At 37.7% G+C, this 27,204-nt stretch overlaps 1 protein-coding gene across 3 annotated transcripts in view; it reads left to right on the top strand.

Moving 5' to 3' along the window:
- Positions 1-27,204, top strand: part of IGHMBP2 (immunoglobulin mu DNA binding protein 2) — a 198,540-nt gene that overhangs the window by 84,576 nt on the left and 86,760 nt on the right. For all 3 annotated transcript variants that reach the window (XM_085884086.1, XM_085884087.1, XM_085884088.1), the window contains exons 12-15: positions 4,854-4,948; positions 18,301-18,424; positions 21,411-22,226; positions 25,878-26,047. In XM_085884086.1, the coding sequence (XP_085740212.1) occupies positions 4,854-4,948; positions 18,301-18,424; positions 21,411-22,226; positions 25,878-26,047 (1,205 nt within the window). The remainder of the gene's footprint in view (positions 1-4,853; positions 4,949-18,300; positions 18,425-21,410; positions 22,227-25,877; positions 26,048-27,204) is intronic.

The following is a 27,204-nucleotide window of genomic DNA, read 5'->3' on the forward strand; positions in this document are numbered from 1 at the left end:
TTTCATCACCACTTTCCCCTTCTTCTTCGTGCTCTGGTTTATTCAGCTTGTGTGCAGATTGTTCACTCCCATGTGTCCTCCTCCTCCCCTTGATCTCACTCTTACCCCCACTCTGACATTGATGTTTCCCCCTTTCCATTCTGTTCCATTCCCTCCTGCTGTTGCTCTTTCATGAGCCATGACCTTGAAAACAAAAACAACAACCAAAAAGCAATGGACATTTTACTTTTATGATTATTGCAATGTGGAGTTACATCAGGAGGAAGAGTAGTTGAAACAAGATTGGTAGAAAACCTGGAAAGGGCAATAGATGATTGAGATTTTAATTGACAGGTAACTGATCATTTAAGGTTTATGAAATTTTATTTTTTAGTGAAGCCATATGTAGACTGGGAGCAGGAAGGCTGGCTTGAGGCCATGATTGTATCATTTTGCAGTATCAGTAACAGTGGCAGCTCTAATGATGGATGCATGTGGCTGTTCTTGCTGGTAATACACGACAATCCTGGTGAACCACGTGGATATGAACCCAGGGCCACATGGTACGGATGGTTGTGAATAGCGAAGCCGCTGCTGCTTGTGGCAGGGGGGGGGGGCAGCAGGGGAGGGTGGGTTGGATGTGTGTGGCGGAAGATTGTGAAGGTGGTTAAGTGCACCAGGGAAAGTGTGTCGGAGTGCAGCTTTGGGACCCTCTCCCTTGCTGTCCAATACAAGAGCGTCAAGTCGCAGCTCTGCATTGCTTGCCACTCGTCACTACTGCCCTTCCCCCGCTCCAGGGAAGGATGCAATGGTGGTGACATTGAGAGCAGTCAGCATAAATATGATGCAGGGAAAAAACAATCGTTCATCAGCAAACCTCTCAACATCCACAGTTAAAAATAATGAATGAACCATTCATAGAGCCACCAGGGTATCTGAAGGAGAAGCAATGATGATATTCACCTTGCACAGACAAGGACTGCAAGATGATTTATTATTTATCACTTTCAAATCATCTCAGGCCATTTCCTGCGGTAGTGCTTGAAATGACAATTGCTATGCTGTGGATGGCCAGCAGATAGCATGATACTGCAGCAAATTTGGTGATTCTCCAAAACGCACGGTGCCCTCTACTTATGTACACCAAGCAGAAAAGCCAAAGCATCAAGGAACAATTTCCGAGTGGTAATCGGTCTGCGATCATTGTGCATAATGTGTGAATCAACCCGTGAGGAATCCTGAATTATTTGTTTGAAATATAACTTTCAAATGCCTGATCGGACCTGGGCAATTGGCGACCCACAACAAAACCTCCAGATGTTACTGAGGAGCATGTTATGGTGACCTGATGTGAAAGAGGGGGGCAATCGTCAAAACTTCTCGTCCGCCACTGAGGTGCTAGAGCACTGATCTAATTTGAAGAGAGGAATTGAATAGGCATGCTGGGAAAGTCAATTAAGACATGTAGAGTGTAGAGATGCATTATAGTATCGGTAAATTGGTCCATTTTTGCATGAATAAGGTTTCTTGTGTAAAATGTGTTGTTTTGCTTAGTGCAAGCTAAAATACACACTATTTGATGAAAAATACACGTTTCTGCATCAGAGTGGTGAATGCGCAGCTGATGGAACGTCTTGCAGGTCGTAACAATCAATGTGGTGTTTCTGGTGTACAGCGATTTCCTGATCCCCGGACATTGCTTGTTTTGTGTCCTGTGTCGAGTCTATGTCCATGTTTGATGTCGTTATATCAATGGCATATATGATGCCTTCAAGGATGCACTCCTGCCTGGCCAAATGCTAGGTGTAACTATAATAATGGAATTGTTTATAAAATTCTACGTTTCGCAACAGCTGTTTGAATTTCACGTGAATTACATCGTAAAAGAAAATAAACAAAAAAATTTGTAATTAATTTTTTTTTCTAATTGCACCATCATGAATAATGTTGTAATGAAATATAAACTTATAAATATTTTCAAGTGTTTGTTTGCACTTTTGTACGTTTTGGGGTTTTTTTCATGGCCGAACCGTAGCACTGAGAGGTCCCAAATTTTGGGTGTCGGAACTTCAGAATCTGAGCAAGGTTTTAAGCTTCCCCATTCCCCACCCCCACAAAATTCCCCCCCCCTCAAATATATTCTCTGTATATATATATATATATATATATATATATATATATATATATATATATATATATATATATATATATATATATATATATATATATATATATATATATATATATATATATATATATATATATATGTGTGTGTGCCCATCTGAAAAATCACAAAAAAAAAAAACGGCTGGGCGAATTTCCACCAGATTTTAAAAACGTGCTGAGGGTACCCGGGGTCAGGTCATGGACGCAAAAATATATCACCCCCCCCCTTTCCACAAGGTGCTGCACGAGGGGGAAAAAAATTTTGTTCGGTTGTTTAAAACCAACACCGGGACCCCCACCCCCCTCCACAGGTGGCCCCTGCGAGTATGAACTAAGCAAGGTAAAGCACTGTTCTTCAAACAGTTTGTTTCACAACTAAATTCTGGTATTTCCGAAGTCCACCTCAGTGTCCTTGTGGAGCTGTTAATTGGAAAAATTTTTTGTATAAATTGATTGGAATTTTAAAAGTTCCCCCTTGAGTGCAATGCAAAGTGATTTTTCTTTGATCTTCAGGATTATGGAGTGAGTACTGAGATAAAAATTATTTGTACGTTGTATATTTGGATCCCAATACGATGTGGAGAGCATGTTTTTGAACTCTTCCAATGTGGAAATTTTGGTGTTTTGTAAATGCTCTGCTCCAAACTGGTGCTGCATATTCGGTAAGAGACTGAATATTACTTGTAAAAATAGTGAGCAAGTCGTGAGACGCTAATCCATGTGCTCTCACAAAGACATCACTTGTGGAGTTTACTATTAGCACATTTTTCGATATTTTCCACTTGTTTCCCTCTCTAAATAATTTTGAATGGAAACACACAAAGCGTCCATCCGTGCATATCGAGCTCATGGTTTCTGAAAAGTACAATTGGCACAATCGATTACACCGATAAAGAGGAGACGTTCCTCTTCTCCGGACCGGACGCATGGTACCTTGAGGCTGCTACTCGGGCGAGTTTCCAGCATAAAATTACTCTGCCGTCTTTCATATTAGTCCGCAGTCTTTCAATATCAATTCTCTACATGTGCTTGTCTGGTCTCTGCAAGGACTTTGAGACACTACCTTATACTCTACTACTACTTCCTTAATGGCCCCAATTATTCCAATGTTCTTGAGGGGTTTGCCGTTGAAGATTTTTTTTTTTTTACAAATCTTTCACAAACTGGTTGGCCAGACTTGATGTTTGATTGAAGGTGGTAGGAATTGGTAATTAGGCTAGGGTACCAGTAATAAATCGCCTACACTTTATGAAAGACACCGTGGAATTTTTAATGTACACCAATTAATACTAGCCGAAGGGTCCCAAGCTTAATAATATAATGAGTTCCCTTACAAGGAACCTCGACGTGGGAGGAAGCCATGAGACCCATCAAAGCCTGCACTATTATTACCAACCTATGGTTTTGTCCATGCTATGTCCTTTTTAAATGCTTAGCATCGAGCAAGGAAGCAACATGTTCCATTTTTTAAGTCTTCGTTATGACTCGGTCGGGGTTCGAACCACCAACCTCCCATACTCAGAGCGGACAGTCTAACCATTATGCCACCGAGGCTGGTAAATGTTCATCTGAAGAACAGCCCACTTTGTGATGCAATGCTCTGCCTGCGAAACCTTTATCTTACAGTTATAATCATGCAAAGAAGCAATCTCAGACTTGACAGCTCAAAAACGAGTGGGTTTGAATCTCAATCCAACTAAAGACTGTCACCCTGGTATTTTGTATGCAGAGCGATGCATCAATGTGTGTGACGTCCATCGGAGAATGTTAAGCCAGAGGCCCATCTCCTGTGTGGGGGGCGTTGGTGCATGTTGGATCCCACAGTGTCGTTCACAGAGTATGTGAGTTATCGCCGGTACCTTGGCCGAATTAGAAACGCCTCTCATCAGTTGACCATCAGGTGTGGTCAGCCGCTTCCAGATTGACGGGCCAAAAACGTCCCCCCTGCTGACCCCACAAGACTTGGATTAATTGGGGTCTTAAATAAGAAGAAGAATAGTCCACCTTTTGAATGAGGGGCCTAGATATCATCGGGCGAATTTATTTATTTATTTATTTTTTAAATAATGCTTTTGATGGAATGAATTCCACTGTAACCCCAACGTCAATACTTGGACCTTTATTGGGCTTTGAAGTATCATTGGCATTCTTTTTCATATAATAAGATACCATATAAAAGTATGTGATGCATTATTTCGTATACCTGGGGGACCAAACATTTGTTGATCACTATTAGTATATTAATTTATTGAAAAAGTCCAAATCTATTTTTTTGAATGATAATTTTTTAATCGTAAATAAAAATGCTCCGGGAGCAGTTATGTCACCCTTTCGGTATTCTATTATCATGGTCTTATACCAAAGCCATTCGACATTTGCAAGTAATTTTAAGTGGTGTTTGTTTATTTTTATCTTTATGTAGGAGTACTGTGCAATGTGCCCTTCTGTATTGGTGGAGAATGAGAGGAATTGGAGGGTGAGGGAACAAATTGAGAAAATGGAGGGTAGGGGAGTTGAGGGGAAATACGAGTCGAGGGAAGGCAAATCTGTTGGGTGCACAAGTGAGAGGAGAAATACAGTTGCACTATTTTTGTGTATATAATATGTAAATGGTCCTTCAACGTGCATACGTTCTCACAAAAATAGGTTGAGTTTGTGTGAACAAACAGATTGAATTGATTCCAATGTTGGCTTTCCTTCACTTTCAGGTGAGGTTGACATTGTTGTGAGCCATGTGGAATCTCTGTTGAAAGCAGGAGTGAAGTCCAGCGATGTTGCTGTCATCTCTCCCTACAACCTCCAGGTAGTGTGCGTGCATGTGTTTTGTTGGTTATGTCCATACGCGGGTTTCAGAAGGTGGAACAGAGCCCTCCCAGGTCTCGAAGAGTGTGTGTGTGTGCGTGTGCATGTGCGCGCGGCGCGTGCATCGTTGGTTGTCATCTCCATATTTGTGGGTTTCAGAAGGTCGAACAAAGTTCTCCCAAGTCTCAAAGTATCCACCTCCATTTCAGTTAGGGGGAGGTGGTGGTGGTGGGGGGGGGGGTCACGATTCATGGACCAAGGTGTGAAGTTTTCTTGTTCTCAAATTTTTGACCTGAGGGCTCTTTTGAGGATCGTCACCAAGCTCCTGACGGCTTACAACTATAGTTTGTTTGTACTCAACTTCCCAGGGATGGTTTTTCAGATCTCTGTAAGGTTCTTCTTCATCATTTCCATTGCTACAATTATCACTGGTACAATTTTGGCATTATTTAAATTCCAGGATCTTTTCACTTCATTTTTGAGAAATTGGTACTTGGTCATTTTCTTGATTTCTGTGGTGTTTACCCAAAGTCTCTGGTTACTGAAACTTCAATTAGCAATGCCTTCTTTTCTTTTTTTTATACTTCAGTACTATATCCGGTCGTCATGCTTTGTTTTCTTTGTTCCCACTCGATAAGATCATCAGGTCATACGTGAGCATTATTTCCTTGTTTTCAATTGTCGCTTTTGGTTCATGTTTCCATGAGTTTTCTGAGACTGGGATATTGAAGTTTTGGCAGATGTGCCGGTGGATTACTCTACAAACCTTGTTGTGTGTACAGCTGTTCTGACATGAGTTTTTTTTTACATCCCGATAGGAGATGGCTCATGCTTTCTGTTTCTATCTTGCAGAACCTACACCTGTCCGATTGACTCAGTCCTGCCATGTTCTTGAAGCCATTGGTTTTGTGTCCCTTGTCTTGTGCATTAATAATGATTTGTTTTCCATCCCATTTGAGCCGATCTCTTCTGAGCCATTCCAATGTTTTGAGAGTGATCAGAGTCAATGGGCACACACACACACACACACCTGTTTGTTCTTTATACGTTTCCAAACACACACTTCGATGGTCTGGCTGCAGACATTCTGCGGAGGAGCAGCTAACAAGTATGGGTGTGGATCAAAATGGCATCAACATAACAGTCAACATTTCTCATCCCAACCAGTAACTTCCTCCTCATGTCCCACACAAGTATTGGTCCTGAATTTATAATTCCAAGAGACATCTTCAAAAACTCGTGTGATAACATTTGTCATCACTCTAAATCTTCATCACCTCCAGGCATCTGCCAATACCCCGTTGCTCAAGTCAATTTTGGTAAAATACTTGTACCCACAGCTTCTGGAAGAAGTCTCTGATTGAACTATTGGCTCCAGAAGAATACAGTGATCTTATACAGCTGCTTGTAGTCAAAAAACACAGTTTGTTCCATACCACTTACGACCCCTCACGACTTGTGGTATGGCAAATTAAATTATCCCATCTTTTTTTCTAAATTGATGTCTGACACCCCTTTGTCTCTTAGGTTTATGGTATCCTCTACCAAGATACATACCTTCACCCTTGTAGTATGGGGAAAGGAACATCCCATCCCCTGTAATTATTTTATATTTTCCCAACTCGTGTTTCCTCACAATAACCATCATATTTATTTATTGGAAAACTTCACGTAGGTGAATTCTGATGGATATAATTTCTCCATTAAAAGAAATCATGCGCTTATCTTTGTCGGTTATCCTAAAATTTACTCTGTATATGGTTTTTCCTGACACAGGTAGATAAACCAGATTTTTGGGTTCCATACTGAATTTATAACCAATTTGGCTTGAATATGTGCTGAATGAAAATATTGTATTTGTTCTTATTCTATCATTATAAGCACCATCAATCAAATCACAATGAATTAATAACGAATTTATTCCTGAGGATATTTGAATGACATTATCACTGTAAAATGTCCCATTAGTTTCAATCTTTTTTTGAGGAGAAACCCAATAACTCTCGAAATGAATCATCAATTGTGAAATCAACCTTGTAGTTATTTTTAAGTTTAATCGTTGATTTTGAAGTATGTTTTTGAATATCTATAACAATATTTTTTGGTTCATCACCCTGTTCTTTCATAAGACGAGCAATTTTGGAAGATATTTGAGAAATCTCATATGCTCCGGGTGAAACTGTTATTGTTTTGTATCCACTTCCCGGATTATAACTAAACTTGTCATTTTTATCGGTGATATTAAATAACGTATTATAAGTTTCCATGGACAATAAAGACGCCTCATATTATTTTGTTGCTTCAAGTTGTAGTGGGTATGGGAATGAAGATGTGTGGTCGCTTGTGAAATTAAAACTAAGGATTGTGCTTCTCATCTTATTTAATATGGGATAAAATGTCTTTGTATTGACATTTATTAATTCTTTTCTTGTTCATCAAATGGTCTAAAATGGCTGATGCTTCATTAAAACAATTGTTATTTCCAGCCTTCTTACTACCGAACAGCAATAACGGTCTATTAACTGATTGTGATGCGTCATTTGGAAGAAAACTAACACCTGAACCAAACCTACTTAAAGCCTGAATAATGTGTTTCTCCTTCTCATTCTTCCTACTTTTACCAGACAGACTAACCCTATAATTAATAGTCCATCAGATCAATATATACTCTATCATCCTTATTTTTCATATCCAATGGTTTATCAAAATACTTTGATTCATCCCTCACAGTTGAACCTTGTTTCCATCTTTTGTTGGAAGAAACATTAATCTCGGAATTAGTTTAACAGGTTGTTGAGCAGAACTCAAGAACCTTAATTCATCATTAAATATCAATCCCTTTTCTTGAACAAGATGAAATATTGCTGGTTGTTCTGTTGGAATGAGTCCTGCTTTGGTTTTTGAATCTGCGGAATATTCATTGTTTTGAAGAGCCTTCACAAGAAAATCAGGGGGTTCATTAATCTCTTCCATTTGTTGAAATAATCCTTCATCATCATATTCTAATTCTCCTATCTGCTCTAATTCTTCCTCCGTCATTTGACTGAAATCTTTTAACATTTGAAGTTTATTAGGAGTATGTTCTATTGTGGGAACTATGGAAGCATCTATAATTTTCTCTTAGGAAGTTTTTAATAGTGGGTTAAAAAAATTATCTTGTTTTCCTTCAAATGCTTCTTCACCCGTTAGTTTCTGTCTGCATTTCTTCTTTATGTCTTCCTGTTGTTTTACAACTTTTGAAACCAACTCTTGATGCTCCTTAAATCTTCTTGCTCTTTCTTTCGCATCCATTTATTTATTGGAAAATATCATTCACTGAATTATAAAGGTCAACATGGAAATTTACCTTTTCTTCATCATTAAAGTCGATGTGTTCAAATAAATCATTTTCTTTAAATATTTCATCAAATTCATTATTGACATTAATACGAGTTGTAATTTCTTCTTCACTAATACTTGTATCTCTGTTTTTCATACATTTGCGTTGAGTTTCTTCATCAACATCAAAACCGAATGGTAAAATCTTAACCACATTTCCACTCAGATGTTTAATAATTTATCTTGTTCCTTCTGGATTAGTTTCTAATATCCCAAGACCACCAGATTTTAGTTTCTTTAACTCACTCTTACAATGTGAATATTTTGTTGTATCAAGAGAAACCTCCTCAAATATTTGGCCTTCATTCCTCAATCGCATATGTTCCTCGACTGAAATATAGTAATAATCTTCACCTTCTACTTCTCCAGCTCTTATTGCTCTAGTTGTTGTTGATACAATATGAACTGCATGGTGCTTTTTACGCAAATTTAAAATATTCTCATTTGTACTGCACAAGAACCTTGATTTATGGAAGTTTTTTCCAGAAGCAGATTTACCCACAAGATTTATAATAATAGTTGTTATTTATATATGTAATTGTTTATAAAATAAAAATATATCTTTTAATATCTCATCTTGTTTCACAACAATATATTTATATTTTCAGTCGTGTGCTTCATATAATCCCCAAATTCCTTTTTACTACATAATGTGGAACAATTGTCTCTCCAAAAATTGTTTATATCAATTGAATTTAACTTGAACAAAATAAAAGTATAAGCATTGTTTCTTATTGAGCGACGAGGGAGTTGAAAGTATGATTGACTAAGATAAATACAATTACAAGAAGAATGTCTCCCTCTTGTGTAGTAGCTATCCATTTCCGTTTGGTTTCTCTCATTAACACAATCATCAAAGATAACGAGGTTCTTTTTTGATTTATCCAAATCTTGGGGAGAAGGTATATCATCCGTATTATCACTAACAATACAAGTTATCGGCTTTGATTTCTTTTTATATATCTGTGTATCATAAAATAGTTGTATTACATCTTCAATGTTGTAATCATTTAGTTTGTTTTGAAGTTGAAATAAACCGATTATATCTTATTTTTGAAGACCAGTATTAAAACCTTGTGAGAGTAGTTGATACTCAGGTTGAAAACTTGACTTTGTGAAAATTATTAAATTATCATAATCTAAAAAGTTGGGAGTAAGGAACATTCTTTAAAATTAAGCAGGTTTTTCCACATCCGCTTGAACCAACTATGAGACATGTTCATGAATTTGGAAGATTTTTATGGTTGTTAAATTTTATCTTATTTTCCCAAATGGGTAACGAATCATTCATTTATATATTTGGAAAACAGGTTATTTCATTTATTATTGGCTTTTTTAGAAACTCTATATTTTATCCTAAGTTCGGGTTTAATTTCAAATAATCCATTATTTTATTTATACAATATCTTGTGTTGATATTTCCCTGAAAATGACAATCGTTAATAAAATAAATCATCAATCCACGAAACATGGTCGTCATTTGTTCAGTCTCTTCTCATGTAAGAAATGGTGTATTATCACCCTCATACTTTACATTCATTTCTTGAATCAATCTTGTGAAGTAATTCATTTTTGGTGTTAATCTCAAAGAATTGTATTCCTTTTTATATTTTTTATTATCATTAATTCGAAGATAATCACAGAACATACATTGTTTATAGGCTTTTGACTCTGTTTAATCCCCGTCTTTCACACGCAGGACAATTCTCAAATTTGTCATGTGGAGAGTCAGGAAATTCAAGAAGCTCAAAATCTAGTAAACTATTCATATTTATAAAGTAAAACTTTACTTCAAATAAAATTAATCTTCAGTATCATCTTCGTTACTTTCATTGGTGCTTTCACAATCATCTATAAAACTACTTCCATAACTATCGTTTGAACACAACCTCTCAGTATCATAACTGTCTTCTGTTCCAACAGAGATACTATCATCACTCTCATAATCTTCAAAATCTTCAGTTGAATAATGACTCGTATTTAATAAGTAGAAAAAAACATTACCATCTATAGCTATATACTTTTTTAATTAACAGATTCAACTACTACATTTTTTATATTAAAGGTAATTTTTAAATGATCCTTAACCAGTGTGACCACGCCTCGTTTTCATAAATGCCAAGGTGAGCCAATGAAAAAAGCCAAGAATTCACAAGGTTTCGGAAAAGCGATGATAATAGAAAACCTATACTCCAAGAAAACCTATAGAAAACCAAGACGCCAAGGTGAACAACAAATAGCCAAGATCTTGTGAAAAAAGCCAAGGAGTGGTCACACTGCCCTTAACTACTATTGAACGAAATGTCATTTCACCTGATATATTAACATCTTTTATTTCATCAGGATTTACATCTTTAGGGTTGTTGAAAAAAATACAAATTTCTCCTTGCATATTACAGATGGTCTTATTTTTTCTTTCTAAAGTTTCATCCATGAGGTTTTTCTTTTTGATACTTTTTCTTGTTTCATTGCTTTTTCTAGTTTTGAATATGTTGCCAGAAGGAGAGGAGAAACTTTTGTTAGAGCTACTTTAATTGATGTTCTTCCAGATATACTAAAAGCCCTTCCACTGAAGGAAATTGAAGAACTCCTATTATTCACCATAATTGTTTTTATCCAATCGTTGTTATATTTATCTTTATCCAATTTTACATCCTCGACATATTTCTCAGTATCTTTTACAAATGAAGAGATTGATTGAAACTTGTCTTTTGTGTTTTGATACATTGTATTTATTAAATGAAAAAAGTTGGAGGATAAAATGGTTTTAAGCACAGATTCACCTATAAATTAAACAAAATTTTCATCAAGAAAATTTTATTTTAAGCAAAGTTTTGTTATATAAATATGGTGAATACAGCGTACTGCGATGTTTGTAATCATGAATATAAATGTTATAAAAAACACCTTCAAACCAACAAACACACATTCAATCTTTTCAGACAAATATCTCCACTTGACCAAGAAACAAAACATTGTGATAGATGTGATAATGATATTCTTTTAAAAAATTATAATAAACACCTTCAATCACGCAAACACAAGAACAATGAAGAAAGGGAAGGTGCCACTAATTTCTCCATTGAAAACACTGATGGGGCATTTAAAGGACATATAAAAATAAGATTGTTTCGCTTTCAAGACCCTGGACCATCTTCAATCATGAAAGCTGTTGATATGCTTAAACAAAGTATTGAAACTATAATTAAAAACACATTAAGTGAAATGAAAACTTTTTTTTATATGGGAGTAAAATTGAATATGGTAAGAGAAGGCAATGAAACTACTCCCTATATGAGGACAAACCCTCACTTTATCTCATCATTTCAAGATTTTGTAAGATGTAATGTTTAGGATGAACTCCAGAGACAAGAACAAGATGTTGATAACACTGTAGTAGGTAGTGGATTTATTATTAGAAAAATAATCTTTTTAGATATACACATCTTAAAATCAGAACCTCTTCAAGCTTCTTCTTTTATTGATTTACCAAAAGAGATAAAACTTAAGAAAGCAGTTGTTAATATTCAAAACAAAGATAAAAATGTTTTCTATGGTCTGTTCTTGCTCACTGACATCCTCCACAATGGAAACCTGAAAGGGTTCAATATTATAAGAAATATGAGATTACATTAAATGTTAAAGATTTAAAGTTTCCAATGTCATTGAGAGATATTCCTAAATTTGAGAAAATGAATAATCTATCTCTTGATGTATATGGATCAATGGATACAAAGTTGAGATATTAAAATTTTCAAACAACGATAAAAATGATGAAACACACATTGACCTTCTCTACTTTACTTCAAAGGAAAAATCACATTATGCTTTCATCAAAAAATTTATCAAGATTAACCAAATCACAACTATACAAGAGAAAATGTAAAACATATCCTTGTAAGAGATGTCTCAACTCCTTTCACACAAAATAACAATAAAATCAACATTCAAAATATTGTGGTAATCATAAATCAACCATAATCAATTTACCAAAAACAGGTTCAAACATATCATTCAAATATTTTAACAAATCTATAAAACATCCATTTGTGATATATACTGATTTTGAAAGTATCCTTGAAAAGATAGATACTGTTTCTCCAAATCCAAATACATCATAGACAAATAAATATCAAAAACATACTCCTTGTTGTTTCTGTTATTGTATCAAATCATATGTTGGTGACGAATACAACAAGTTAGAACTTTATAAAGGAGAAGATGCCTCAGAGGAGTTTGTAAGACGATTGGAAAAAGACTGTATAAGACAAAGAGAAATAATGGTTAAAACCTATAAACCAATGTCATTAACAAAGGGAGAGAAAAAGGATTTTAGAAAGAAAAGTATCCGTCATATTTGTGAGGAGAAAATTGAGGGAGAGGTCAAAGTTAGGGATCATTGTCATCTTACTGGAAAATATAGAGGTCCAGCTCATTCCTGTTGTCATCATAATTACAAGCCCCCAAACTTTATTCCTGTCTTTCTTCACAACAACGCTCACTATGACACACATCTATTTATAAATGAACTTTCAAAGACATCTGGAGATATTGCTGCCATTCCTAACAGATCAAAAATACATCTCATTCACAAAAACAATTCATACATCCTCCATAACCCATATCAGATTTCTTGACACATACAAGTTTATGGCAAGTCCATTATCGAACTCAGCATCAAATATTAAAAACTTAACGAATCTTAAATCACATTTCTCAAATCAAGAAGAGATTGATCTCTTATCACAAAAGGGAATATATCCGTATGATTACATGGATTAATTTGAGAAGTTTAAAGAAACACAACTTCCTTCAAGGGAAAGTTTCTATGGCAAGTTGAATAAAACTCATATTTCCGATAGCGATTATACACAAGCTAAAAAGGTTTGGGAGAAGTTTAATATAATGAATCTTGGAGAATATCATGATTTGTATCTTAAAACTGATGTATTCTTATTGGCTGATGTGTTTGAAACTTTTAGAGCAGTCTGTCATAATAAAAATTCTTATGGATTAGACCCCACTCACTATTACATGGCCCTGGGTTTGGCTTAGAGTTCTATGTTAAAAATGACAAAACAGAATTTGGAATTAATCAGTGATAGAGATATGCTTTTAATGATAGAGAAGGCTCAAAGAGGAGGAATATCTCAAGTATGTTCCAAGGGATATGCTAAAGCAAATAACAAATATCTTCCTGATTATAATAAGAATGAGGACAACTCTTACCTGATGTATTATGATGCTAACAATTTGAATGGGTGGGCTATGTCTCAATATTTACCTTATGGAAAACTTAAATGGGTTAAAGAAAAACATTATGAAAAAGTTTTACAAAACATTGTTGTCACATCTCAAAATGAATTGGATGAAGCTGAAGTTGGATATTATTTTGAGGTTGATTTAAAATATCCAGAAGAACTTCATAACAAACATGAAGACCTACGTTATGCCCCTGATAAAGAAAGTCCAAGAAAAGAATGGTTAAGTGATCACCAACAGTCATTTAATATAAAAGGTAAATCTCAAGAATAACTACTTACAACATTAAATGATAAAGAAAGTTATGTTTTACATCAAAGGAACTTGAGACAATATTTATCTGCTGGGTTGAGAGTGAGTAAAATTCATCGGATTTTGAAATTCAAACAAAGTCATTGGTTAAAGAAGTATATTGATTTTACTACAAAAAGGAGAACAGAAGCAAAAACAGAATTTGAGAAGAACTTTTATAAATTAATGAATAATGCTGTATTTGGAAAGACTATGGAAAATGTTAGAAACAGGCAAAACATTAGATTTGCAACATCTTGGAAACAGGCTTCAAAGTTAATTAATAGACAAAGTTTTGAGCGAACGGAGGTGTTTTCAGAGAACTTTTGTGCTATTCATTTGAAAAAAGAGAGTATTGAAATGGATAAACCTATTTATATAGGAACATCAATTCTTGACTTGTCAAAGTCGTTAATGTATGACTATTACTATAATAATTTAAAATCAAAGTATAAGGATAATGTGTCATTGTGATATATATGGATACAGATAGTTTTATATTAGAAATTAAAACAAGTGATGTATATGAGGATATGATTGATAATATTGATATATATGATACAAGTAATTATAAGTCAGGTGATGTGTTATTTTCATCAAAGAATAAAAAGGTTATTGGTAAGTTTAAAGATGAATTGGGTGGGAAAGTCATGAGTGAATTTTAGGATTGAGATCAAAGTCTTATGCTTTTCTGTATATTGATAATAATAACATTGAAAGGTGTGATAAGAAGCTAAAGGGAATAAAGAAAAATATAATCAAGGAAACAATAAACTTTAAATATTATTACAACTGTTTAACCTTAAAGAAGGAAAAGTGCAGAAAAATGAATACAATAAGAAGTTATAAACATCAATTATATATACAGAACATATAAATAAGAAAGCATTAGGAGCTTTTGATAATAAAAGATATATTTTAGAGAATGGAATCAATAGTCTCCCTTATAAGTATAAGTATTATATAAGTATAATAAGTATAAGTGTTAAGATATTGGGTTGTGAATTTTAACAGGCTACCGCCGTCTTTTTACTGATTTATAAATGATAGAACCAAGCATAACCAAACCAAAGAATGGAGATGTAATCAGCCTTGGTATTTAAATGGGAAACATAAAGAATGTGAGAAATATCAAATAAGTTTTATTGAAGAAATAACTGGGGTAAAAGTAGATAAAATAAATAAGCGGATAAATTCAATTACAAATAAGTTGGAGGATGTAAAGAAAAAATTAATATCCGTGAATGGACTGAAAACTTTGATTGTTATCAATTGAACAATGGAAAAAACAATTTACTACAATCTCAAAATGATATGTGGCTCAGGAGGTGGTCAAATAAGAGCATTAAGAGAAGTTTATCATTTCATTTCTGCTCAACAAAGACACTTAAACCAAGAACCAAGTTCCAAGTTATTCTTTGTGAATATATTCAATGGAAATGAATGTTATAAGAAAATTAAGTTATTCCCTAAAGTAGAACATGGGCAAATATTCATTAGTTCACTCTTTGAGTGGAATGAAAATATAAAAAGACTGTGATTATGTTCGGGGGAAGAAGTGCTTTAATCAGTAAGTCTCAATCTTTCGTCATCTCAATTTTACATTTGCTTATATGGGAGGGAAGGGGATAGGTGGGGAGAAAATCAGTCTCCTATTTTGAGCTTTTAGGGCTTGAGTCAGAAAGTTTTTCCCTTTTTCCCTATTCATTTGAATGGGGGTCCCAGAAGCCACATTTATCCTCTACTCAGGTGAGCTTCAGGACCTGCGGTCCTATTTTTCATAAAGCTTGGTGGTATCATGGTGTCCAAAATGCCACAATAAAGACACCTTTCTAAATTGTATTCTGTTTTGCAATGTGGGTACAAAATATACATTTACTAGTACATTTAATAACATTGTAAAAGTATTACAACATTAATATACAGGGTTCTACAATCATAATTTGGCCATCTCTATAAGTGCTTAATTCCATGAGAAACTTCGATATTTTGTCGTGTTACAGGGCTGACGAGATGACCTAGCTGGAGGTATTCACACTCTCCTCTAAGCTGTCTCGCCTGGGTTTGAATCCCGACCCAGCTATAAACTGTCATTCCAGTATTTCACAGGCAGAGTGATCCATCAATATGTGTAACTTTCCTCGGATGGACGTTAAACTGGGCATTCCGTCTACCGGCATTCGTTGGTGGATGCTAACGATCCCACTGTGTCCTTAATGATGAGTAGGTGAGTTATTGCCAGCACCATAACCAAATTCCAAATTCCTGCCTTAACTGTTGCTGGGAGAGGGATGGCAAAAACCGCCCAGTGTGACCCCGACCAAGAAACTGCTTTGGCAGCACTGACACTCTGTATGGACATTTTTTCTGATTATCTGTTATTGGTCATTCAGAGTGTGGCCAAAGTCAACCACTTCATTCCTGGTTCATTCCATTTTCAGAGCTTGGCCACAGTCAAAATTGATAAATAGTTAGGCATTCCTGCCAAAGATTTTGCCAAAATGCATTGGTGCCCAATATTGTGAAATTCACCAAGGAGAAAAAGTAATATAGAAGGCCTTCAAACAGTGACGACACAATGAATTCACCGTCGAGGGCCTTTTGTGGACATTACCCATGCAACAGTTTTTTCAGTTGGTTGGTAAAGGAGACTTCATGAGATGATCAAATGTGAGTGGTTACCTTGTTCAATATGGGCATGAGGCAAGTTGTTGCACAGAAGTTGCTCATAATGCTCTCTGTGATCAGAAGATAATTGTATGAAATGCAATCAGAGTACTTGGACACCTGATAGACCCCTGAAGTGAGTGGCCAAAAGTGACAAATTGCCGAAATGAAGACGTTTAATTTAGGTTGACAAAATAACATGATGTGTAATTCAATATTGTCAAGCTGATGGAGCAAACCAGAAAAAAATGGTCAACGTTTAATTGTGCATGGCATGATCACCCAATTCCATTTCTAATGAATATTCATCATTAAGCTTGACTCCAATGGTTCCTTGACCATCTGAGATGGACAGCAGTACGATGAGTCATTACCCCACGCACGCGAAGCAAAAAATGGGGTTAATGATCTGATTCATGTCTGTGCGTTCATCCGTCTGTTTTGTCAGTTAATGATCTAGGAACAACTTATTTAAATTGAATGTTATATTTTGAACATGAATTGGAAAAGTAATGTGCCGTTGAACAGTACTTTGTCTCTGAATTTGGCCCAATCACACATGCACATGCAGCGAGGAGAGATGATGATACGATAACTCTATCTGCCTGGCAGTCAAACACAATTGAAAATCATTCCAAAATTACTGTTTTTTAAGGAAGTTACAAAGGACACATTCAACTGGCACGAATAACGTCTGTAACGTGTTAGATAAGGTGGTGTAATAGACACTAAAACCCGGAATTAATTTATTTTTATGACTTTTACATTCTTTATTGTATTTAAATTGAATTACATACTTGAACACGAGAACACCATTCACCTTCTAAGTTCTTAAGAACCTCCAGTTTTGCAGTATTTGGATATGTTCTACAGGTTGGGTATAAGACTGCGTCGATGGTGCTAAACTTGCGGATTTGTTTTAAACGCTCCTTAAAATCGTTGTTGTATTAACCAGAGTGGTGTCAAAGCCACCCAATGCTCGCCTGTTTATACATTTATCGTTTTTCGTTTTTAAAAGACTAGTCTAATAATATATTTTTATAAAGCATTGCAGTGAAGTCTGATCCAAATAATTTTAAAGCAATATATGTATTTGTATATTGTAATCAGTAAAAAATAGTGTGGTAGATAAAACATTAGAAAGGAAATAACTTGCACCAAAAACTTTATCATTTTAACGCTCATGCTGACGCTCACGCTCACGCCGGGAGTATCGCTATAGCTCTCTGTTCTTTTAACAGGCGAGCTAAAAATGAACTACTAATTAGAACACTGGGTGTGGTATTGTGTTCTATGTACTCTCTGGTTGTTTTTGTTTACTGATGAATCAAAGTTTCATATTGACTTCCCTCCCATCTTTCTGCTTGGAGAGGTAGGTCATGTGCATTATGCATCACGTAATGAGTTGTTTTTGAGACGAAGTGCTATTTTCATCATTCTGAGGTTGGAATTGTCTGTTGTGTTTGTATATCATGCAGGTGCTGTCACATTTGTATTTCAGTATAAATGGCTGCTGCCTGTGTACACTTTGCATTCCACTTTGTACTTCATTCTTCCTCCTCCACCTCTCTCCATCGATCATTATTTATGTTGTTGCTCTAATTTCTTACAGCTCGTAACTGCTGCCATTCCTCACTCTTATTTCTGAAAAGTTTTTTTTTTTTAATTCTTGCTGCTGTTCTCTTCATTATTTATTTCACTGCATACCCACTCATATTTTTGGCATTCTACTCAGACATCTCTTGTTTTATCTAGGTCCACCTTTTGAGACAGACACTTTCAGTTGCACACCCGGGCCTAGAGGTGAAGTCTGTGGATGGTTTCCAAGGCAGAGAAAAAGAGGCTGTGGTTTTGTCTCTTGTCCGGTCTAACCGTAAAGGTGTGTGAGATTTCTGTCGCATTGGTCACTGTTATCTCTTGTGGAAAAATGTCTTTCTTTTATTTTCCTGTGATGAACTTTCTGGTAATTAATGTTTGTCTTTTTGTACAGAAGTCTGAGCTAATGAAGGACCAAACGAAAGAAAGCAACAGCGTTAGACTTATGGAGGATAAAATGGAAATGTGGTGACAAAATTGCATGGCTACAACGCAAGTGAATCGTTGAGTGGCAGGAATGAAAGAGGGAGAATGAAAAATGAATGGGGGTGAGCAAGAGTAGAGGATATCGGACTTAGGTATTTGAGAGTCTGAGGTGACGACGACCTGCACTCATGAAACATTGGAGGGAAGAGCAAGAGACGACAGACTCGGGGAATCGGTTCCACAGAGAGAATACAGAGATGAAGAAATGAAGTTGAACATCCAGTTTAGACTTTTGGAGAGAAATACAAATGAGTACTTGAGTGGCAGGTATGAAAGGGAAGGAATGAATACATGAATTGGGAGATGGGGTGGAGTGTGGGGTGATTTTCGGTGATTTGAAGGGGGGGGGTCTTTTTATTTATTTGTTTTCTTTACAGGAGCGAGTCTCATGGAACAACAAGGTAGAACTGACAGTGGGACAAGCATCGAGGGAATGAACGAGCAGGAAAAGTGGAGTGTGAGGAGGTCAGGAAACGCTGAAACGAGCAAGTAAAAGGTGTAGTTTAGGAATTAATAATGGGGGTAATAAAGATCATCAGTCAAGACAGTGGATAAGCTGAGGTGGCAGTGCACTGTCCACCTGAAGCCCTAAAGGGAAGAGTGGGGAAGAATGGCATCTGGAAGGCAGTTCCATCGACAGGATAAGCAAGAAACAAAGGTGCTGAGGTGGGCAGGTTTTTTTTTTGGAAATTTAACCAGGAGGGGGTTACTGGAATAATTTGTGATTCCTGGAGTTTCCGCAGAGGGTCGGAGGACTGAGAGAGCAGAGGGAGAAATATTGTTGAACAGGAGCTAAAAAAAACACAAAAACAGACACCTGCCTGTGATGTGAAAGCAATACATCATCTGTACATACTTTGTTTCTTGATATTGTGTGAAAAACGGATGTGATGTCTACAGTTTCTGGAAAACTGTAAGTGATTCCCATGAGTAGGCCACTTGCTACACAGCACTGATTATGGAGCAATAATCAGGTGAAAGAAGTTATTTGTGAGTGAATTCCATGCAACATACAGTTGAGTGTGAGACGAAACCAAAGCGGCTCTTGCACAAAACCCGAAAGGTGGCTTGAATTGCCTGGGATTGAAATCGACTCCATTGCCTCATTGTCTGCCCGGCTTCAGTGAAAGCGAGTAAGTCTGCATCTTTGGCATCTCTCTTAGAGAGAGATGTTTTTTCAGCAAAACAAATTTGCCTTAAAATGTAAGACATCAATGAGGTCTGCATTGTGAGAGATGCCACCAAAACATGAATGAATAAAAAAATGACCGTTTTTACAGCCATTTTTCCCTGCTGTGCAAGGGTTTGGCTTTTTCTTGAGGCAATATTTTATGGCCGGATGCCCTTCCTGACGCCAACTCTGGTCGCCTCTTACGACACACAGAGATATGGTACACCTATTCTAACCAGGACATACACCAGGACCAGTACACTGGCACTCATTTCGCCGACCTCGGAAGGATGACAGGCTGAGTCAACCCCTGGTGTTAATTCAGCAGCCAACGGGGCTTGAACTCAGGACCCTGGGATCCCAAGCCGCCACCCTAACCACTAAGCCAACACCAGGCTTCACCAAAACATGAATGGTGCAAAGCAAATAATTCAGTTCCATAACCCCACATCATTAGTGTCATTGAAACTCGATTGATCAATCACAAAAAAAGACGAATTGGTTAGATATGAGAGAGCCTCAACCAAATTGAATTCTCCAATCCTTTTGAGAGATCTTTGCTTCAATTTAGCAAAAATTGGAAGCCCCAAAAGAGGAAGTGTGATAAAGACCTGCTAAACTCTGCTTTGCCTTCTCACAACAGCCCGATTCTGTTTAATTGAGCGCTTAGCTCGGTGATCGCCTGTTATAGGTCATTGCATTGGTTTGTCATATGCTTATTTGTTATTTGTGTCAGTGGAAAACAATATTACCATAATTATTCAATTCTATCATTTTTACTGCTGGATTATGCATTCATTAATTTTAACCTTGAGATTTGGGACATTAAGAAATTGCCATCATATCTCCCTGTTGCAGCCGTTGCTGTTCAAAGTTATTCTCTGTATAACTGTTTCGATGTCCGAGGGGTGTGTTTGGTTTTTCAACATTTGTGGGACAGAGTTAGGCCTTATGGAAATTAAATCGTTTTACTCACTACTTTTATAATGAACAATATTTTTTGTACAATAATTTGACAGATCCAATTGAACTACTTAATTTCATCCGAGTTAGTTCAGTCGAATAGCTCGTGCTTTCGGTCTCTGAAGAGAATTTGCAAATTTAGATTTGGTGCATTTAAAAAAAAGAAATTTATTTGTGCTTTCCACCTCCTGACCCCTAAAACAGTACACAGGGGTATTTTAGAGCTTGTTTCTTACTTGCTGATGATTTCTGTGTCCAAAGGTGTGTTCACACAGAAGGATTAGTCCGGATTCGCTGCCATCACCTCACCCAGAACAGTAGTAATCTGCCTCGATCAATTAGTCCACAACAGTCATCGCACGATCCAACACAATGCCTTCTCATGACACCAACTAATTCATGCCTTGTTGTCTGGCCTGTATAAAAAAATATGCTTGTGAACACCAAAATTGTATGATGTATAAAAATTATTGGGAATTCATATGACCAAGTTGATTATCTGTGTGAGCACAGCTTAATAGTAAAGCTTTTATATCTGGCAAAGACAACTGCCTCCTCAGACAGAGTTGTTAATTTTTTTGGAGAGATGTTGTCATGTCATTTTGCTTATTTTTTGACTTGGAACTCTTTGTGTTGTGTTACTTGGCAGGTGAGGTGGGATTCTTAAATGATGATCGACGCATCAACGTTGCAGTGACTCGGGCTCGTCGGCACCTTGCAGTGGTTTGTGATGCAGACACAGTGGGCAGTCATCCCTTCCTGCAGTCTCTCTTGGATCAAATTGAGGCACAAGGCGAGACGCGCACAGCGTTCGAGTACCTTGATATTGTGGAAGAAGTCTCATTCCGACCAAACCATGACCAGAGTGTTTCAATGAATAAAAACGACCGTGCCAGTGCAAGTATGCATACCAAGACAGCTGTACAGGTTGGCCACATTAAGAGCGCAAGAGATGCGAATACATTTCGAGAGAAGGATGAAGTTAAAGGAGAAGAATTACAGCAGTTACGTTGTAAGCTTGAAGGTTTTGTGGTGGACAAATTAAAACAGCGGCTTGAATTTGCAGCTTCCCTGGAATCATCAGGACGACTTTGGGTGCACCGCTTTGCAGAAGAGCTTGGTTTGGGTCATGGCAGTGTTGGTGATGGGAATAAGCGGTTTATAGCCGTCTGGAAGCTGGGGGAATCTTCAAAAAGTGACGAGACTACTACGAAAGAGGAAACTCCACAAAGTGTCAACAATGAAGCTGCTCAAGAAAAACAAAGCGACTCCACTGAAGATGTCACATGTAAACTGGTGACAAAAGCTGTCAGAGATACAACTGAGAAAGCAGAAGGGGTCCAAGTAGACCTGAAAGCTTTGCATATGGAACGTGTGAAGAGGGATAAGGCTCGAACACAGGAAGATAAGGAGAAAAATAGAATGGGGGCACGCAGAAAGAAATCTGGAAAAAATATCGCAAAAGGTAATGTCTATTTCCTTCACTTTTACTCGTACTAGAATGTAAAGCCCGGCGTTTTGACAGGAATATCAAGCTTTGCATAATTGCTTTTAAAACAAGGACAAATGTGTCCAAGAGCCGCGTCCTAAAGGCAATAACAACAACAGCTTCCGATATTTCGTCACATGCCTTGATGGAGCCAATAGCGAGACCCGTCATGGAGGCTCCTGTTCATGACGAGAAAATCGTGTATTTACGAAATTACAACACATTAAATGGAATAATCTTTAAATAGTAACGTGAACTTTTCGAAACTTTAAAGCAAATGTCCGAATATATTTAAAAGTTGATGATAGACGCTCTCAAAAGGCATCCTCAATACGAGGATGTGTACAGGTGTTTAGTATTTAAGGAGATCCGGATCCTGTCTATAAAAGAGCCGAGTCCTAAAGGTTTTGTCTTCACCAGAAGAAGAAGAACAACAACAACAACAACAACAATGCGGAGCTCTCTTTGTCGCCAGCGTTCCCTACGCGAGACGTGGCTAAAAATGGTGGTTGTTAATGGGAAAAATAAAATTAGACGGCGTTTCAATACCAGCCGAGTTATACACTCCGGGAGCGAGGAGGGGGAAAGTGTTAATAGCATATTCATCAGTCTTTTTAGATGTTGAATTCAGAATAATATACAACACACGAAGAGGAAAATCAAAATAAACAAAAAAAGTATTGCCCTCCCTCCGCCCCACCTCCTCTCTTCCTTCTTTTGATCAAACTGTCTGGGGTACATATTAGGCACGGATCATGCCAGGAAACAAACTCTTCCTGCGTGTATGTGTAGCACGTTATATGCTGCAGTACATATATGTGTGTATGCATGTACTGCTATGCTGCGTGCGTATGTGCACGCTGCGCTGCTGATTGTGTCGGTTTTCAGACGCAGGAATGGATGGACCCATGCAGGCACACCGAGACTTCGCTCCTTTTATATATTAGATTGCATTTCCCTATTGACTTGTTCTTTTGGAGAAGTCTACATGGCTTCAGTTGGGTGTGAGGGAGGGGAGGGGGCAGTGGAGGGGGTAGGGAAGTGGTGTTAAGTTTAATGTGATGTGGATGGAGCGTACAAGGATAGACACCATATGCAAAGAAACTTCGATACAGGAGATCGCAATTTAGCCCATTGTGTCCGTATCATACCCATACCAGATTTTAATGTATTTATTTACTCAGTTTCTATTTACTATCCCCATTCTTTGTTTTAACTTAAAAGCTAATGCAATGTTTCCATCCGTTTTGCAAATAATATGTTCACAGATTTGATGGTTGGTTTTATCACCCCTAAAAGAACAGGATGCCCATTGATGCAACCAACACCTTGCGTGCAAAACACCAGGATAACACGATGGTTTGACCAGGATTCGAACTCTGACTAGAAATCTCAGAACCGAGTACACAACCACTCTGATCAATCATGTCAGCCCTGCTTGAGTGATTAATATTTCTTATGATGGGGAAAATGTGACATGAAAATGAAGACCAAACATGTATCTGACAATGATGAGAGGTAGATACATACACAAGTTGTTTCTTCCATTGACAACATGGAAAATTGAAAGCAAAACCAAGAATAGGACAAAGGAAGTTTTCATCCAAAAAAGAATGTAAAAGAGGAATGAAAATGAGAAAAGGATGAGAGATAAAGTGTAAATTTACAAGCTTCTTACTTTGCATCCACACTGCTAATCTCCACTCATTTGTTCCTCTTTTCTCCAGCTTGTGGAATCAACTTCCACATTCTGTTCAATCTGATTCTTCTCTCCAGGTTTTCAAGACAGCTGTTCACCACCATCTCTGATCATCCCCCGTCCAAAACCGTACTCTTTTTATACCCTGTTAACTCTCCCAAACCCACCTCTCTCTCTCTCTGTCCCTCTCTCTCTGTCCCTCTCTCTCTGTCCCTCTGTCTCTCTGTCTCTCTGTCTCTGTCTCTTTCTGTCTGTCTGTCTCTCTCTCTCTCTCTCTGTCTCTGTCTCTGTCTCTGTCTGTGTCTGTGTCTCTCTCTGTCTATCTCTCTCTGTCTATCTCTCTCTGTCTGTGTCTCTCTCTCTGTCTATCTCTCTCTGTCTATCTCTCTCTGTCTATCTCTCTCTGTCTATCTCTCTCTCTCTGTCTCTGTCTCTGTCTCTGTCTCTCTCTGTCTCTGTCTCTGTCTCTCTCCTCGAACGTTCCTGTTTTCCTTCCTGAGAGTTTGCTTCTGGATCCATCTTGTTCTCCCCAGTCCTCATTCTTCATCACGTCCCTTGTACTCGGTCTCTTTCTATTTTTCCTCCAATCCAGCTGTTGTTTGTTTTCCCCCTCTCCTGCTCTTCATTTCATTCTGTTGCATACTCATCTGTTCTATTTCCTAGCTCTTCCAAGAGCCTTGCCTCTGTCGATTAAAAAAAAAATGGTCAGGTAGAATAATATGCTTTTTCCAACCTGAGGGGAGGGAGGGGATAAATTCTTAATTTCCTAGAGTTTGGGGACAATAAAAACCCAATGATGTATCTCAAAAACAGTAGTCTATTGTGCGCTGTACCCTGGCTAAATACCCTTGGGAGAGATTAAGTGTGATATGCACATTGGTTACAAAAGTGGAGCTGAAACATTCCTTCACTTTTCTGAAATTGGTGGCAGGGGTTAGGGGGGTAGTCGCAGGTGGTGTTGCTATCGAGAGTTATTGTGACGAAAATGAGGTGAAGAAGGAGTTATTAATTTTGTGTACAGGTGATCAGTGTGTGCAGAGCACAAAGAGAGCAATTGCATTGCTGACCAATGTATGAACCTATTCCTTGGGTTTTCAGATATTCTGTCTAGACACAGCCTCAACGTGCTTGTTCCTCCAGGTGAAGGAAAACGTGCTTCAAATGATTTCCAAGCCCATGTTCTGGCCAAATTTTCTGCTCAGAGCACACACCAGCTAGTTCTCTCATTTAAGCCTGTGTGAATGCTTCAGTTCAAAGTTTGAACACACCAGGTCAATTCGTGGAGAATGATGCATTCCACCTAAAATCTCATTCCTGCACATTGATTTTGAGTGTCAAAAAAAATAAAAAAAAACCCTGAGCAAACAAGCACCCAACCATATCACAGAAGGTGATCGTATTTTGAAGGCAGAAGGTAACGGTAATTGGACGAATTGAACCGGTCCACTATACACCGATTTCATGCTCGGCTTTGTTCGCACTGAAGCGAAGCCACTGCAACAAGCACGTTTTCAGTAGTGTGGCTCGGCGAATAAAGGCACATTAATCCTTTTCAATGTAACGCCTTCATTTTTTGTAAGTTTAGAGGGCAATGCATTATTTCATGCAGAAAATGTATCCATACGTTGGAAAAGGAAACTGTATCCATTTGCCGTCTCATTGTTGAGATGCATCAGTGACATATCGGCTGATTAACAATCTCTGAAACAGTTGAATTCAAATCTCCAGTCTCCAAATTCTGTTACAGTTGTCTTATTCTGTTCCTATCCCTGATCACTGCTATAAATACTGAAGGTTGTGCTTGCTAAAAGCAAAACAGAAGCTCGACCTTGCTTCCAGGAAGCGAATTTTTAGCAACCAAACCTTGCTGCAAACTAAATACAGACAGTAACTTCCTTACACTCTCAGAATGTATTTTGACTTCACAGGCTGCCAGGTTGATTTGGTGGGGGATGAAGACCTGGATTCTGTTGTCGAAGCGTTTGTGCAATTGGATCGCACTTGTGCATTTCCCCAATGCAAGGCAAACGTGTCTTTGGTTGGCCATCGATGCCAGCATTGTCACTGCACCCACTGCCTCAAGCACCGCATCCCTGAGGTATGTGCTGCCCACCAACCCTCAATTGAGCTCATTTAATATGCAAGTTATGTACACTTCTGGTTTTGCTCATGTGGTCGGAGGCCAAAGTAATAATTTATTTAATTTATCGTTTTCTTTCATTTATTGTTGTTAATTTAATTTATCACCCGTAAACATGATTGAAAGTTTCCGGATGATGCAGCTCCACAGAGCATGACAATACGCTGATTACAAAACGCGCACGCACACATTGACGCATTGATTGACGGATGTGGATACGTTGAGACTTGTTAGGTCTTCGTTCCACCTGCTGAGACCCACCGACATGTGGAGATAGCGACCAACACACACACACACACACACACACACACACACACACACACACACACACACACACACACACACACACACACACACACACACACACACACACACACACACACACACACACACACACACACACACACACACACTTTGGTGCATTTTTGTGCAACCGTTTATTTTTCAATGTTTGCATTGTTAGCCATGTTGCTATAATATCCTGCTCCAATTGAAATTGTGACTTGCATAATGTATGCTATGTTGATTTGTGCTCAACGGGCCGTCAACCCGGCTTGTGCTATGTTGACTTACACCCAACAAGTCGTCAGGCCGGCTTGGGGCTTGTATTTTGGGTGTTGTTAGTCCATGGTCTCGCATGCAGCCTCATGGTTTGGACAAACTAAATTGTGCCGAATGCAATTCCAACTGGGAATGAAAACCACTTTTCTCGTTTGTCGAGTAACTGAGCATGACATTTTGATTGCACAATATCTTCTCCAATATGAGCTGTTATGAGTCATTACTCGGGAATAGTACCCAGGGAATAGGGTACTGCAATTGGGTCTGTCTGTCATTTGTGTCTGCCTGTCTTTCTGTGTTTGTTTGTTTGTCTGCACAGAACTTGAATACGGTTTTTCTCTGCAACCGCTTGTCGGATTGACACAATTTTCACCATAGGAGCATCTACTCATGTAGAATGTTTTAATAATTATGACATCATAGGTCACGTGATGTGGCAGCCATGTTGGAAAAAAATGAAAAACTTTGGACCTCTATCTCCGAAACTGCACCATGGGAAAAAAAAACAACTTTGGCACATGATGAGTACTCATGGGGAGGGAATAAGTGTGATT

Source organism: Eptatretus burgeri, chromosome 6 (genome assembly GCF_056783735.1).
Source record: "Eptatretus burgeri isolate ZD-2024b chromosome 6, Ebu_testis_v1, whole genome shotgun sequence".
In the NCBI taxonomy this organism is placed as follows: Eukaryota; Metazoa; Chordata; class Myxini; order Myxiniformes; family Myxinidae; genus Eptatretus; species Eptatretus burgeri.